Here is a 17,416-nt window from a genome sequence, read left to right on the forward strand (position 1 = left end):
TGAGAATGCTCTGTACGTACTTCTACTCCAAAAACCGAAAGATTTTTTCAAAATGCGTCAGCTCCTCCTCCTCCCCACTTTACCAACTCTTTCTCCAATTTTTACAAAAGCATTTACCCATCGAAGTCTTTACGCCCTCCGTCCCCTAGAAGGCTATGGCCGAGCAGAGCGATCGATCTCATCCCTCTAGGATCGATGAGGAAAGGGCCGCCATGCCGAGCTTATCGCCCAAGTCGCTCCCGAGGCGGCGGAGAATCAAGTGGCTCGGTATCTCGATTGCGTCCATCTTATTCGCAGTGGTTGTAATTGGCGTGCTTGCCCTCACTGCATTCCGCTTCCGAGACCCCGAGCTCAAGCTCGACTCAATAGCCATAACCAACATAAGCTTATCCTTTGCGGCTTCCGTCAACCTGACCCTCAGGGAAGAAATCAGGGTGAGGAACCAGAACTGGGGCACGTTCGAGATCAAGGACAGCGTCGCGGTCTTGACATTTCTGGGAGCCCGAATTGGGGAGAACGAGGTGGCGGACCGGGGAACCGGCGTGAAGAAGCGGAGCTCGAGAAGGGAGGCGGTGGCGATCGAAGCGGGGCCGATCGACGCCACGAGTGGCGACGGCGCTAACTCCACCTCGGATGCCGTGGAGATAGGGGCTTACGCCTACGTGTCCGGGGAGGTGAGCTTGCTGGGCGTGCTCAAGAGGCGGAGGTCCGGGAGCCTGAACTGCACGGCGAGCCTCAGCTTGACGACGCGGGCAGTTCGGAACTTGAGCTGTCGCTAGAGCCTCGCCGCCGACGCCGCCGCCGACGCCATGGATGATCCTCGGGACTGTTGTGGACTCGAGGGCCCTTCGACCGTGCCCTTGCGGAAAAGCCCACGATGGTTCGCGGCCTAGAAGAGCCCAAAAGCCTCGCGAGCGGCCACTTCATCACCATCATCATCGTCGTCATCGCCTTCGTCGTCCGCAATTCAATTCGACATCGCCAAGAAATAAATGCTCTCTGTTCCCAAACCTAAAACTATTAAATGCGCCAGCAGCTGCATCACCCACCCTACCCCCTCCTCCTTCTTCTCTCCTAACTCCTCCCGTATCCTTCTCCTCTTATGGATCCCCCTCTCTCCCCCTCCACCCCCTCCATGTCCTCCGCCCTATCCCCGCCGCCGCCGCCGCCGCCACCGCCGCCGCCCCCTCCCACGCCTCCGCCGCCGGCTACGTCACCAACCTCGGTCTCGGGTACGCCATCGCCATCGCCCTCGGCTTCCTCGTCCTCCTCTCCGCCGCACTCCTCGCCTCCTACATCTGCTGCCGCTCCTCCCGCCGCCGCCGCCTCCGCCGCCAGCTGCAGCAGCAGCAGCAGCTACGCCGCGCCTCCGGCGGCGGCGGCCCGGCCCCGCCCGGCGGCGCGGGCTCCGACGGCATCATCCTCCCCGCATCATCTTCGTGGCCGAGGACGACAACGAGGGAGCGAGGCGGAGCAGGGCGCGGCGGTGGGGCTCGACCCGAGCGTCATCAATTCGTACCCCAAGTTCGCTTTCTCTAGGGAGGCCGGCGGCGTCGGGGGCAGCACGACGTGCTCGATCTGCTTGTGCGAGTACAAGGATGCCGAGATGTTGAGGATGATGCCCGAGTGCCGCCACTTCTTCCACCTGCTCTGCCTCGACGCCTGGTTGAAGCTCAACGGGTCGTGCCCCGTCTGCCGGAACTCCCCCTCCCCACCCCGCTCTCCACGCCCCTCTCCGAAGTCGTGCCGCTCTCTCAGTACGGCGAGGACCGCCGTCGACGTCGATGATTATTCCTTTCTTCCTCCTTCCTTTTTTTTTCTTGGGTTGATTTGGATGGTGGGTTTTGGTTTTTCTGCGAGTGTTCTTGGTGGGAGTGTAAATTCTACAACAAACGAGGTGGAGGGATTGGTTTGGAGGGTTGCTTCTTCGTTCTCTTGTTTCACTGGGTTTGCCATTTCGATTGATGATAGTTCTTTAGAGTCAAGAAGGGATAGAAAAGCTGGAAATTTTGACATGTTTTCGCTGGTAGCACTTCACTGTTAGATTGAATTTTCGAATTTTTCATCCGCTGGGCTTGGAATTAAGCTGAGAAGGTGACGGCTTCTTCCATTTCTGGGTAAATTCGGAGCTCGCCTTGATCGGACCAAGCTGTTTCAGTCAACGGTCTTCGCAGTTCGCGCAATTCGGTCGCCGCCACCATCTCTGGCGACCCAGAAATTTGGGATCGCGCAAGATTTGTATATTCATGAGAAACCAATTGTTAAAGGGTTTGATTCGATTCGGAAGCTGGGAACTTTCCCAGTTTGCATCTGTACTGTACAGAAGACGGAAGAAAAAAAAAAGTCAAAAGTCGTCCAACACGTCTATAGTTGACCGACCACTTTTGGCTCCATCCCAAATGCTCGCATTCGCATTTTCTAATCCGACGACTTGTGGCCCTGAATTGCGAGATGGAATTCGCTTCAAACGCACTCTCCACCTTCCAGCTAGTGGGATTTGAATTGCTGTTGGCGACTACTAGACCTTGCTTAGGACGCTCGACCCCTACACGCAGTTAAGGAACAACTCATCCTGATCCGACAGTGCTTAAGATTTGATTGGCCGACTAATTAAAGTTGCCTAGATCAGCTCGTCTGCTCGGATCTAACTTGCCCACTTCCCGGTTCACCGTCCAGATCACGGTGGAAAAGGAAAAAAGAAAACTTGCATAGTGCAGATGCTTCCTCGTTTCCAAGGTCCTGTTCTGTCGCCCGAGCCTGATTTTGTGCTTTCGATGCTTCTATGCCGGCCCTGGAATCCCGCAACTGCAGTCAAAAGTGACCAGATTGACGTATGCGCACCCTTTATTTTTATTAAAGGCCGTAATAAATTATGCACGCTGGTGGGACTAGAAGTGGATGGATTCGAGAACCCGAGGTTCTAAACTATTGGGGGCATTGACTCGCTGATCTCGAACTTCTCCAGGTCTCTGATCGCTGAATCTCGGAGGCCCTGATAAACCTTATCATAATGGCTCTGCAGATTAAAAAATGAATCTAGGAAGCAGAAAATCTCGGACTCCAATTGGAGAGTATTCAAATTCCTCCGGCTTCTCTAGCTTTCAGCTTCGTCTCTCTGTGACCATACGGGCGTTGACTCCAAGATCTACCCCTCTCTTCTCCTGGCCAGAGCTTCCATGTTCAAGATTCAGGTACTTTCTCTTCTCGGGGCCGTTTAGCAATACTTTAGTATTCGGAAAAAGTGAAGCATTGTCATCGTCCGCAGCGTAAGATGATTAGCTCTAGCTAGATCGTCGGTTCAGAAGGCGGTTGTTTCAAGCACAAGAGGTGAGAAATGCGGAAGCCGAATGTTCTTGTGAAGTTAGGGACCTGGAGGGCTATCCCTAAGTTTTTCTTTGTATTGGGCGGCTTCGGCGTTCTCATCTACGTCGCCACTTTGTTCAACTTCTACTCTCTTAGATCTCTTCATATTCCCGATACCTTTTGCAATAACATCAACCAAGACAGAGCTGGGACTGAGGTTAGAGCGACCATCGACACGGTTATTAACAAAATCCAGGATGAAATTAGCACAGTAGGGTATACGTCCGCCAACACATCAGTGTCAGAGTTCGCGTCGCGATACAGCCGCTTTCTTGTGGATATCCTCGGGCTCATTGAGTCTATGGAAGCCTCATTACCGTCAGATCAGGGGACTGGTGAAATCAGGATTGTCCATCCTCTGGCAAAGCCAAAGGAGCGATCCGATGAGCCAGTCGATTACTTCCTCATCGAAGAGATACGCAAGTACGTGAAGATTAAGCCCAACAGGTTGAAGAAACAGAACTTCATGGGAGCAAATGGGACTTTCACGAGCATAGGCCATGCTTGCTTTGCCATGAAGAAGGATTTGGAGGAGTACATGGACTATGATGTCGGCGAGATCTGCAACGACGATTGGAAACTAGCTCAGAGGCTCATGGTTCATGGGTGTGACCCGCTCCCCAGGAGGAGGTGCTTCTCGAGGGCACCACAGCTATACCACAAGCCATTTCCCATCAATGAGTCCATATGGAAGCTTCCAGACGACCGCAATGTTCGTTGGGGCGGGTACCGGTGCAAGAACTTCACATGCTTGGCAAGAAATTCTACTGGCAAAGGATTCTTCAAATGCGCGGACTGCTTCAATCTCACCAGTCATGAAATGCCCAGATGGATTAAACCCATCTATATCGATCCGAATAAAAATCTCACAACGGATTTCGTCATACCTGAAGTGCTTGCTATCAAGCCTGGAGAGATCAGAATTGGATTGGATTTCAGTGTTGGGACTGGGACTTTTGCAGCTAGGATGAGGGAGTTCAATATAACTATCATCACAGCGACAATAAATCTTGGCGCACCTTTCAACGAGATGATCGCTCTGCGTGGTTTCGTGCCTCTTTACTTGACTGTAAATCAGCGGCTGCCGTTCTTCGACAATACCCTCGATCTGATCCACACGACGAGGTTCTTGGACGGGTGGATAGACTTTATTCTTCTAGACTTTGTGCTGTATGATTGGGATCGAGTGTTGAGGCCTGGCGGCCTTCTGTGGGTAGATAGCTTCTTCTGCATGAAGGAAGATCTGGATGACTACTTGGAATCCTTCAAGATGCTGAGGTATAAGAGGCATAAATGGGTTGTGATACCAAAGTTGGACAAAGATAACAAGGAGGTTTTCTTCTCCGCTGTGCTCGAAAAGCCACCGAGACCCTTCCGATGAAGGCGTTTTCCAGACTGTTCCCCGATTCATGTATGTTCGCATTGATCGCTTTGTTTTGTAAGTGCCGATGTGTTTGATTTTGCAATGTTGATTATAGATAGGCCTTTGCACTTCAGGGAAAACTTTTGTTCTTCCACATAATGAAGCAATTAGCTGATCAAAAAGTTGGTTTAGCGAGAGAGTGTGGAGTTCTCTTGGGGGGTGAAGCTCTTGAGTCTTGAGCCGGCTCGATAGTGACTGACTGGAATTAGAATACTCATCCAACAATCAATAAAATTGTAACTCCTTGCCAAGATTTTGTTTTTTGAACCGTTTATTTCCTGAGAAATATTTTTCGAAAAAACACCGTGCTTCAATGTGCAATAGGGCATTTTCCTTATTTTCCAGCATTATGATCTAGGCTTCGTCTGTCTTATTATATAGTAATGGAGCCGGGCATGCCACGCTACAATGTCAACAACGATTCAACCATGCCTTCACCCACACTAATCTGACGGTCTCCTTCTTAGCTTTGATATCATGTTGATATATAGAGTTAGGAAAAATAAAATAATGACAAAGTGTTTATAGTGGTTCAACTTCAATTAGAGTTGTATGATATGTATTTATAGGAGTGACTAATTACAGTAAAAGTACGAATAAAAACATAATTATAGAAAGATCCCATATTACATACAAAGCCACTTGCCTACGCGACCTTCAAAGAAATGGTGGCTGACCACAATGAGTGAACACCACCACCAGTCAGATTGCGTCCCTTTTGCCCTCAATCACTGTCGTCACTTCCCTTCTCCCCGCCACCGCCGCAACTTGTCTCCACCACCAGTCGGGCAGGCTCGGCATTGTTCGGCTCCGATCAATGGGAAATGTGCAAAAAGATGGTGATCGAAGCGGTTACGCAGATCAGCTCGAGAGACGTTTCCCTAGGGCCAGATTATACGGTGGTGATGGCAGATCCAAACTGAAAGCAAAGGAGAAGCAAAATCGAAAATACGTTTTTGGGGGGGAGATGGAGGAGCGATCAGGCACGGTTACCAACTGTTGAGGGCCTTCAGGCCTCGGATGAACATTCCGATTTATGATATAAGTAAAGCCATTATATCTAAAAAGAAAATTTGATTCTCGATAGTTTTTAAAATTTCTTTCAAGGTCTATTCAATAGTTAGTAAAAGGCCTTAATTGTCGGCGCAATCACTTATTTATTATACACACGAATTAATATATGGTGCATTCTTCCACAAATACAATTTAAGAATATTTGATTACATAAGTTATAAATTTAATATTTCTATATAGCAGTATTCATAATGCCGCTTTGAAAAAGGAAAGTTACTTTGGAGATTAACTTTCTTCTTTTTATGTGACTAATAATATTTTTAGTATGACAGATTTTTAAATTAAAATAAGTTAGTTGTTGTAAACCAAAAATCAACTTAACAAAGAAAAATGTAAATAAAAACTCTAGGGACCATTTGTGCCAAACCCAGAAAGGAACTCGAGACTTTAATGAAATACAAATGTGGGGCCTTTTCCCTTTACTCTTGGAATTGAAATTGAAAGTTAAAAGGTAGGTTGAGAGTGTTTGGTGAAATAGTGGAGTGGGACCTCATCTAGGGAATTCTCTCTCTTCAATTTTATACACTGTCATAACAGAGAATGAAAGAGGAAATGGGTGAACCATGGTTAGATAATTTAATGCTCATAGGGTGAAATCATCAAATCAAAAAATATATAGGGTAAATGTTCCAATAGAATTTCTTCATGTGGCCTCTAGGTGGGTAGCTTACGTATGTGCCACATTCCCATAAACTAAGAGGTGAGAAATTTACAAGGAATTCATATTCTTTGACCAAGTAAAGAAGTGAGTCACTCCTTACATTAATGAACTAAAAGTTAATAAAGGTGAAATAGGCATGATATCAACAAGACTAAGTTCAATTTATCACTTTACTGATGGAGGAAAGTTAGAAAAATAAAGTTCAAAGTTTCATTTGTTGATGGGAGAGAAAGCCAAAAGAACAACTTTCCAAAGTAGCTTTTTGGTTGAATTACTAATTAAGGGAATTGGTACGTAAATTAGAAAACCAATGTCCATTTTAAATATTGATAAATCCAAAAAATATTTTGAGCATGTCAAACATTTGGCAAAACTTTCTGAACATAAGTAAATAATTAATTTCTTAAATTTTTAACCCATCGCTCAAACATAAGAGTTATATTAATCGATAGTGTAAATTTCTCACATGTAACATTGATCGCAATCAAGTTCCTACATATTAATAAATGTAGGAATTCTTTGGAGGTCACAACATTGATGCCTTCTATGCTGGGCATTGCTTGATTAGATAGAGGAGAATTTTATGTTCCAAGGAGATGACATGTCCAAGAGGGTTTATGAACGAAGGATCATGATTGATTTGTGATTGAGTGACCCTCAAATTATCCCCCAAAGTCCTAGAGTTTTCTCTAGTATTCTCAAATGCTTTTGGGGTGGGTAATATGATAATTATATATGATTTGTGATAAATAAGGGTAGATAATAGTTAGAGAGATTAATCTCCACCATCAGATCAAGATGAGATGTACGTTTTTGTTAGCTTTGTACTTATATATAAAGGCAGCTCCTTCATTTGTATCCATTTACAAGTGAAATATAATCTAAAGTTTTTTTTTATTGTTTCTTAGGTTCTTGTAAGTTGAGTGAGCAAAGTTGTGAAGGAATTCCTAAGGCAAAATGACCTCAATCCAACAAGAGGCTAGCCCATCACTTTTTCTTAATACCTATTCTAAACATCACCAAGTTCTTGAAAATTCAAGATTTCAGCCGGTTCATGACCATGAAATGGAATGCTTGGACAAAAATTGAAAAATATGCCTTTTTGGTTCTAGTTCTTAAAACTAAAATGAAAGGAAATTCACCTGGTTCTAGTTTTTAGAAGAAGATCCTTCCCCCCCTTCTTCGCCCTCATCTTTACACGACACTGATTGACGTGCTGGATGAACTGACTCAGAATCTTGAATTCATGACCACATTGGGACGTGTGAAATTGTTTAATGCAAATCCCTTTGAATGCCTTTTTGGTTCTTGGAATTCGGAACAAAGCTCCCTTTTTTTTTGAACCAAAGCTCCCTTTGGCCCAGCTCTTTTTGCCTGTCTTCTTCTTGTAACCTCCCATCTTCTCCTCTTTTTTGGGTTGCGTGCGTTTTTCTCTTCTGCTTTTCCTGCTTGTCTCTCCTTATTATTTTCATTTAAAAAATGATTGGTGGCAATTTTTAATCAAATGTGAGAAAAATAGGACGTATGATATATTAATTTCCCATTGGACATTTTTTCTTTCCGTTTGACCAATTAACATTTTGTTCCCCGATGCTCGCAGCTAGCCAACTCGTGGATACTTTGTTAGCAAGAAAAATTTCCTCCCGACCATCATGGCACGACTGAACTGAAGATCGACCTTGTCCTTTTTATTTATTTATTTATTTATAGAGTTTTAGTTTGCATATATCTTTATTAAGTTGCTTTTTGATTTATAAAAGTTTGCTTTACTTAATTTAATCTCTTAACGTGAAATTTTATCATATCCACATAATACGATAGTGTTTAAAGATGAAAAAATTAATCCCACAAGTCACTTATCTTAGAAGGCTCAATTTTATAAGCATGTAAGCATTGAGTTGTGATAAACTAATTAAGTTAAAATAAATGAAAGAAATTCACCTCGAAGTAATTTTCTCTTCCAAGTTACTCATCCTTCATTTATATTTCATGGGAAATGAATAATTTAGAATATACTAGCTTAAAAATGATCGTTTTTGTCGCATATAAAAATGAACGAAGAAAAAATATTGTCATCATCCACAAAAACATTAAGACGTAAATTGTTCCGAGTAATAAAAATATTTCTTGTTGACTGAATATTCCAATTGATATTAACAATCATTTTTTGAGAAAATATTTTTCAGATCATTTATATTACATGAAATAAATAGAGCCTTGGTATCGAAATAAATACCGATAAAAAAATCATTTTTAGGAAAGTATCTCGGTTTTGTACTAAACTGATAGAGTAGAGTCATTGTATCGTTCTGATGGACTCACTTCCTAATTCACCTCCTGTTCGCCTTTGGCTGCTCGCAAGAATCTCGGGCAGATTTGTGATTATCTTTGCTTTCATAGTAAATAGATTGTTACTGTTAGGTTGGTATGATGATGATGTAGCATCCTTGATGAAGACGAGAGAGAGAGAGAGAGAGAGAGAGGCTAGAGGCGGCGCGGCGAGCTTGGGGCGAGCCTGGGGCTGGGGGTAGTGAAGGCGAGGATGGTCTTGCAGTCGTCAATCTGTTGGGGAATCTTGGAGATGGTGTTAAAGGGGTTGGTGGTGGTGGTGATGATGGCGTCGAGGGACATGACAGTGAGGCAGTTGACAAGAAAGGAGACAGTTATGGGAGAGGAGGGGGAGGATGTCGCACTTCCGGATGTCCATGGCGGAGAGACAGGAGGTGATGGAGCGCTAGAGCTCGGGGAAAGGGACGTGGAGGCAAAACAAGGCGTTAATGAATGCGGTGGAGCTATGGTGGGAACAAGAGAAGATGAAGGTGGTGATGTCGAGGAAGGCGTCAAGGGGAAGGGATGGGCTTGCGCTTGCTATTGAAGGTAGAGTTGGAGTTGTAAAAACCTCTTCTAAGATATTTGGAGTGGGTTGGTCGCCATTTGAGATGAATGGTGATTTCCTATACCTTAAACTTTAGAAAAGATAGTGGATGCTAGAGTTGTGTCGAGTAGGATTTATATTAGTCAATTAGTTAGGGGCTGTTTGTTTAAATTTGTTTCTGTTCCTTGGAATACAAATTTTTGTTCTTTTGTTTTAAGAAACAAAAAAGAACAAATGCGTTTGTTTACACTTTTGTTCCGAGAAATAAATTTGGAACAAAAACAAAAAGTAGAAAAAACTTATTTCTTATTCCCGGAAATACTTCCGAGAAATACTCTCTCTTTTTTCTCTTTCTTTTCTTCTTCTTCTTCTTCTTCCTTTTGCCGGTCACCGGCTTTGGCCATGGCTGGTGCCGGCAATCAACTAGACGACCCCGGCGACCTCGCTAGATCGTCACGGCCTGGAGAGGCCGAGCCACGGTGAGGCTCGTCAACCCGAGCCTTGCCGTGGCTCGTTGTGGCCGCGTGAGGCTCGGCCTCGCCGAGCCACCTCTAGGATGGTGTCGCTTAGCGGTGGCTTGGCAAGGTCGAGCCTCACCGGTGGTTGGGCGAGCTCGGTCTCGCCGATCTAGGCAAGGCGGACCTCGCCCAGCCCGGGCGAGGCCGAGCCTTGCGCGGCCATGGCGAGGCTCGGCCTTCCTAGCCGGCGTGAGGTTGGCCTCGTGTCGCCCGGCGAGGCCAAGCCTCGCCGGGCCTTGCCCCGGCTTGGCGAGGTTTCGGTGAGCTCACTAAAGTAGAAATTTTACCAAACGCATCCTTAGTTACCAACTTACCATGTATGTACAGTGGGCCTATTCTAGAGGGAGAGAGAGATTTCCTTTTCATTGGCGGGGTTGCTTGGCCTTTAAACTCTAGTGGTGAATTTCATCTAACCCAATCTTTTATCCTTAATTGGTAACATGTTTTTTACGCTTTGGTGGTGATCATCATCTATTCCAAGCTTAATATTTTCACTCAAATATGTTCCCCACTTCGTACACGCATCAGTCTTGATATTACTTTCTGAAATTTCCACGTTGCATCTCGTGTAAGAAATCCACTTAAAGATAAATATGAGAAAGTAATTTTATCAAAAATATTTAATGAGAAAAGAATTAGTTCTAGACAATTAAATTAGAGAACAAACATGCACAACAACATGATTTTGCTTGAATACACACGGGCGTTGTTTGATTACATACAAGTGACTTATCCATGATATTCCTTGGACTTTGAAAACACTAAATAGCGAATCGATACCAACTTCCATAATCTCTTCCTTATGAAGGACTGATGCGTATAGTAAAGAAAAAATAACAGGCTTCTTCCAAGAAGAAGGGAGAAGAAGAAATAAGATGAAAATCAATGTATACCCTATTACACCCCGAATCCCATGGGGATGGGGATGACACCCAAAGTCCAGCTTTCAAAAGTCTCCACAATGACGTTCTCACGCTAACGGCTACTAAATGAGGGACCTGAAGAATATGACAAAAAGAAAGGAATGAGCTACTATTGCTTAGTGAGAAATACATTTCTTCTAAGCGAATCGAGTAATCATTATGCACAATTAAAATACAAATATAATTCAATTTTGCCAAATCTAGAAATTTAACAACCTTCAAGACCAAAATGCAATATTTCTTACTTTAACATAATATGTTCAAATAAAAAATATTCAAGATAATAACAAGCAAACATCAATAATCTAGCCTATTGGTTATCTCATAAAAATACACGTCAATAGTCCATTCTATTTACCAATCTCATAAAAACACACGTTAATGGTCCTTTCTATTGGTTAATTTTATGCAACACATTAATGGTCTATCTCATCAATCCATCTCATATAAAACCACATGCTTATGGTCCATTCATTGATCATTTTTTTGCTTAATATCTAACTATGATCATGATACAATGCTTAGTGATAAGACGATCAAGGTTCTCTCTTAGTTAGATCTTCACTTATTATTAGCCGATGGCTTACTCCACAAAGATATTGTAGACTAGTATGCGTAAACCCACGAGCCTTTCACTAAACTCATAGCGATATTGAGCACAAATACCAAATCATAACAATCTCCACAATCTGCAAAGCCAAACCAAAATATAAGTTTCACAAATCAAAGCATATAGTCTTTCCACAACCCAACTCATTCACCATAGATACTTTTCGTAAAACATTTCTCAAATCATTTCAAAACTTAATCTAGAATAAATTTCATATACATTTTTACAACATATTTCATAAACCATGTTCACAAATTAACATATATATACATATAACTTTTCCCAATAACTTTTTAAAACCATTTGGCAAACCATTCACAAATACCAAATTATAATAAAAGCTCAATCCAGAATTTATGCAACAAAACATGTATTCAATAACTTATGATACATCAAATCTTCATACCTTTCAAGACATGAGTTTACAAACTCATAGAAGAAATAGTACTTGCCTAAGAAAGCCCAGACCAACCTACTATAGTTACGCGAGCCCACATATTCAAATTCTTAATAAATAACCAAACAAAAATACCAAAAGAACGAGTAAAACGATATTCTTATGAATGACTCGACTATACTATACATATTCGTCGATAAAATGGCATCCATGCACCAACTAATACTTGCCCATAGCAGAAATCTACTGTTGTCTCATATGTGCAGCTCACGCTCTAAATTTATTCGGGCCATAATTTCCTCCGTATATGTCCATTTCAGACAAAATACAATTCATAGAAAGCCATTTCGATGTACTATACTAATCCCAACTCAACCGCCCCAAAAACTCACGGAAAATGGTTGAAAGTCAGGCTTGAAAGTTATTGTTTGGAACCCAACCATTGTGCGACGAATTCCGAAATTTTGTTTTAGGCAAACTGTAAGCCCAAATTGAGATCTGTAAAATTATCATTTCTATAAAAATATGTAACTTAATGGCTCAAAAATTGGATTTCGCTGCATGAATCTCTAATAATTCCAAATTTCAAGCCTTAAATTTAAAACTACTCGATTGAAGGAACAAGGGGTGCAAACGTTTACCAAGCATTGCGTTACATAATCAAGTCAGCTTGGCGAGTCATACGGATCATGAGTGCGGTAAAATTTTTCCTTTCCTCTTTTGTTCTTTTTCCTTTATCTTCTTTTGTTCTTTTTCCTTTATCTTCTTTTCTTATCTCTTCTTTCCCCTTTCCTTTTGCCCGTGTTCTCTCTCTCTCTCTCACAAAGCTGAAGTCCACTCTTCTTTTTCTTTCTTTCTTTTCTTTCTTTTTCTCTTCTTTCTCTCTCCCAAGCTCTCCTCTTTTTTTGACCGTTCACCCATGGGCCCACCAGCTAGATCTTACATTATAACCTTCTTAAAAAAATTTCATCATCGAAGTTTATATTTATCTCAACCATCAAACAAACGGGGTATTTACGCCCTGCCTCCCTCTTGAGTTCCTAGGTGGCCTTAGTCAATCTATTAATAATCACACATACACCATTCTTTTTACTTCGTGTTCTCAACAAGCCAATTATAAAATCCATGGTTACAAACTCCCACTTCCAACTTAGATATTTCAAGAGCTTGCAACTGCCTAGCAGGTTTATGATTTTCAATTTTTGCTTATTAACCAATTAGATATTGGTCAAGAAAAAAAATGTACAATATCATTATTCATTCGAATCCTACCAAAAATACTCTTTCAACTCCTTATAAATTCTAAGGGTGTGCATGACAAAATTTCTATTTCTCGATTTCTCTGTTTCTCTGTTCCCCGGAACAGGTTTGGAACAAAAATCCGTTAGGTAACGCAATTTGATTTCTCTATTTCTGAAACAGATTTCTATTCCATAAATAAATTTGAAGAAGAAATCATAAACTAAAATTTTTAACTTAATTTCTGAAACAGAAATTGAGAGATCAATTTGCGCATGACAAAATTTTCAAACAGAAATTGGTCAAGAATTTTTTATTTTATTTATGGAATAGAAATTTGTTCCGAAATAGAAAAATCAAATTGCGTTACCAAACGGAATTCTATTTTAAACCTGTTCCAAGAAATAGAAAAACAGAGAAAATAGAGAAGTATAAATTTTATCATGCGCGCCCTAAAGTATCCCCAGATGAGTTGAGAAGTTGAAAGACCACATCAAGAGTTGTTGTGTGCCAAACACAAATCCCTTGAAGTTTGCAATTGCTTGCCTTGTTCACTTCGACCACCATCTATTACTGTAAATAAATTTCAATCGGTTCTAACATGTCTTGTGCCTCCTTGATAGATTTGATTATCACCAAACTTAATGACCGAAAATAGACTAAAATTGATTGCAACAGCATCTAAGAATATAAAAGCCATGTGCGGATTTATATCTATTGCATCTCTCTCCACGGAGTGTAAATGATGCTCCTAATTATTTTATCTTTGATCCGCCTATGTGCTTTTCTTAGTAGAATTGCCACCATGGAGTAAGCAATTTAAACTCGCGAAGAAAATTTCAAAATTCAACAATAGAAGTTCAAAATCCTCAAGCATTTTTAGTTCCACCACACCCTCAGATGCACCGATGCGTAATTGTACCATTCTTTGTATGGGAGGCTTTAAAGGATTTGTTTCTTTCACTAATAATCTCCACATGAATAGACCTATTCCCTAAATTGATGAAAGCGATCTGAATCCCTTGGAACTATATGGCAGCTAAACACTTATGATATAAATCTCATGGCCACGAGATAGTCACCACATACCCTAAGGTTCCTATAAATTTGAATCGGTCCTCCTTGGGACACAGCTAGCAATCCAAAGGCAGCGACCATTCCCTCACTGTGATAACAAGACCAAGCTCTTTGCCCTCTTCATCAACAACATGTAGTGCAAAACATATGTTTGGAACATAACCAGCTCCCTTGCTTAATCGCATTACTTCGTCAATCTTTGAATGAGTATCAGACATTCTTGGATGCCCTCTCTCATCAGATACAAAGATGTGAATTTGGCCATTGATCCCAACCCATCTACTACAACCAAGCTCTTTATTGATTCCTCTTGATTTCATCAAAGCCCAAATTTCTTTTGCTTTGCAATGACGTGCATAACCCATAATAAGAGCCGTCCAGGTGATTACATCCTGTACTTGCATTGAGTTGAACACTCGTGTAGCATCTTCTATGCATCCACATCTTGCATATATTGAGATGAGAGAATCGCCAATCGATGTTTGAAAAAAAAAAAAAAAAAAACATAACCTGATTTCATAAATATTCCATTAACCCGTTGCCCAAATTCTAGAGATATCAATTTCACAGGAGCGCTTAAAATATTAGTAAGATCCATTTCATCAAAATAAATCCCCTTGACTGTCATTTCATAGAACACTTGGCAGCTTCTTCAAAGAAGCCATTGGGCGCGTATCCTGTGACCAGAGAAGTCCATGAAATGATTTCCTTGTCCAGACAAGCACTTCGAATACTGGTCCTTAGCAATTGATCTCTTTATTTAGCATACGTGTCGATGAAAGCATTGCTTACTAGTCGATAAGCCTTAAATCTCATCTTTAAGATCAGACAGTGCACAAACTTTGCAAGTTCAAATCCATCGAAGGAGCAAGAGACTTTAGAACAGATATTTAAGTAAAATCATTAATCTTCATATCCTCTATCACCAACTTAGCACTATTCAGATGTCCACATTTAGAATACGTGTCAACCAGCAAACTCTGAACAAACGTACTAACTCCATATCCTTTCCTGATAATGCAACAATGCACCTTTGCCCCAGAAGCATTAGTTGAAACTACTGTACAAGTTGCCAATATACTAAGTAAACTATACATGTCGAATTCAATTCTTTACTTTCTTATTTCCTTAAAACACTCCATTGCTCTATCCAAGCGCATGTTTACTCCTTTCCAAAACCATCGCAAAGAGATAATCTACCTCAAAGATGCTTCTCTTTGTGGAAAACCTGACACAGCACACGCTCTAAGCAGCCGCTCAAGCTAAACCGTGCGGCTTCTGACTGTCAAAGAGGAATTTAAAAGCCTCTCTAATAATTGTAATATGACACCATCCACAGAAGTTGCTCCGATATTGAATGGCCACTTGGTGGATGGAGGCACTTTGCCCCACCACCCACCAACAAGGAATATCGAGAACCCAACAACAAATTTGATTCCTCAAGAAGCATAACCACCGACTTCAAGACAATCATTGGTAAACTATATCTGCTTGATGTAAGGCTTTCACTTCCGCAAAAATAAGCAACACGTGAAGAATGCTAAGGACCAATAAAGGATTAGATCAATTTTTATGATAAATCTTGTAGGAAGCTTCACATGAAAAACCAATCTTACCATCCACCACACATATTGATGCAAAAATAAAACAATACTGCTAGCCACAAATAGATCCCTTGATGAAATTCCTGATGAAACTAGATCATCAACATTGTTCAAATTCATTTCCACTATTCTTTCTGTTGAGATAGAAGATTTAGAAGGTACACCATTAAAGAAAATAATCTTTCCATGAACTAGGAAATCCTCAAGGAGACAAAGAAGTCCATCAACTTGACATAATTCCATAAATAATCATCTTGTCTCCGCATTTAACATCATGGACTTTATATGCCCCAGAAAATGAATCTACCAAATTGAAAAAAAAAAAAAATTTGTCAAATGAGTACTCAAATGTTCCCGATGCCACTACAGAGTAGTTGACCAACAATAATGAAAATAGCACATAGATCCTTTCCTTCTGCAAGAGATTTTATTCCTTCCTCAGTTCCATCAGAAATTTTCTTTTTGTGGCATCCAGCATGGGTGAAATAGCAAAGAACTCCAAACCACACAACTGTCGATTGCAAGAATTATCCTATATATGCTTTCAATTTCCATTACATCAAAAGAGGTAACATAATATTTAGGAAGAGCATCATATGCAGACCCATGTTGGCTCTCAAATAAATATATATCTCCATCTCCTGAAATAATATATTTTAACTTGTTTGGAGCGACTCTCCCTTCTCCAAAACCAAGACAGTAGGAAGTTGCTGTACTCTTTTTTTCACGCTTTACCCCATGGATCAAGTCTTTCTCTTTCTTAACAGAAGATTCACTGATCTCGAAGTCCCATCTCAAGAAGCGCTAGAGAAATGAGCCTGCAAATCGCTCTCTTGTAGTGTTGCTCATCAGTCGGATCTTCCAACTCCAGCAATTTCATATAAGATATAACTGCTATCCAAGGTATCAAAGATTTCAACTCTATCATTGTTACAATCAAAAGAACCACCATCATCTTCCTTGAATTGGTATTGGTGGCGACCATTGTATTCCAAACATACTCATCTCCGTTGAACATTCCATCGAACAGCTTTTGAGCCTCATCAATTCAGCTTCTTTAGACAAGTTTTTTTCAGCACCCAGTTGGGTTCAAAAGTGCTACAGGGTGAATTGATGATGTGCACAAAATTTGTAGCTTTAGCCCAACTGGTATGATAATATGCTTCTTGAGTGAAGTGGTTAAAGCCCTACCAATGTAGTCTTAGATTCGACATCAGGACATTGTCACCTTTCTAAATTGAACGGATGTGCATTCTCCATCATTCTCTAAATCGGCAGTGCCACTTCTACTTAATTTCTTCATTGGAGGATGCCGATCAATCACCAGTTAAAAAGCTTCAACTAATTCAATTTAAGTGATAGGCTAGGAGCTCTTCCTTTACTCCCTGTAAATCACAACTTGGATCATTATGCTTATATTATCTCCTTGTCGAAATCGCACTTTGAAAAACACAACATGCTTTCTTGATATCAAAGGCAATAACTCAACTGTCTTTGAATTGGGATTGACGGTCACTTGCACTCCAAAAGAGACACATATCCTAGTATCTAGCAGGATACTAACACACTATAAATTAACACAACCTCACCATGTCCCATAAAATCTACACCTAAATAGATCACAATCCTAAGCTTTGATACCACAAATGTCA

The 17,416-nt window shown here is 41.4% G+C and overlaps 3 protein-coding genes across 3 annotated transcripts; all 3 read left to right on the forward strand.

The window, feature by feature from the left end:
- Positions 1 to 155: 155 nt before the first annotated feature.
- LOC104443217 (late embryogenesis abundant protein At1g64065-like) lies at positions 156 to 779 on the forward strand. Its single transcript, XM_010056554.2, has one exon. It carries the CDS (start codon positions 156 to 158, stop codon positions 777 to 779), a length of 624 nt encoding a protein of 207 aa, XP_010054856.2.
- On the forward strand, positions 775 to 2,015 carry LOC108959117 (RING-H2 finger protein ATL67). The gene is given in 4 exon segments (XM_018872382.2): positions 775 to 1,420; positions 1,423 to 1,454; positions 1,457 to 1,712; positions 1,715 to 2,015. Coding segments are annotated over 4 exon segments (969 nt in total). The 5' UTR covers positions 775 to 813; the 3' UTR covers positions 1,789 to 2,015.
- Positions 2,016 to 3,301: 1,286 nt separating this feature from the next.
- LOC104443218 lies at positions 3,302 to 4,859 on the forward strand. Its single transcript, XM_039311065.1, has one exon. The coding sequence runs from the start codon at positions 3,335 to 3,337 to the stop codon at positions 4,742 to 4,744; it is 1,410 nt and encodes a 469-aa protein (XP_039166999.1). The 5' UTR covers positions 3,302 to 3,334; the 3' UTR covers positions 4,745 to 4,859.
- Positions 4,860 to 17,416: the final 12,557 nt, after the last annotated feature.

Source organism: Eucalyptus grandis, chromosome 4 (genome assembly GCF_016545825.1).
Source record: "Eucalyptus grandis isolate ANBG69807.140 chromosome 4, ASM1654582v1, whole genome shotgun sequence".
NCBI lineage: Eukaryota > Viridiplantae > Streptophyta > Magnoliopsida > Myrtales > Myrtaceae > Eucalyptus > Eucalyptus grandis.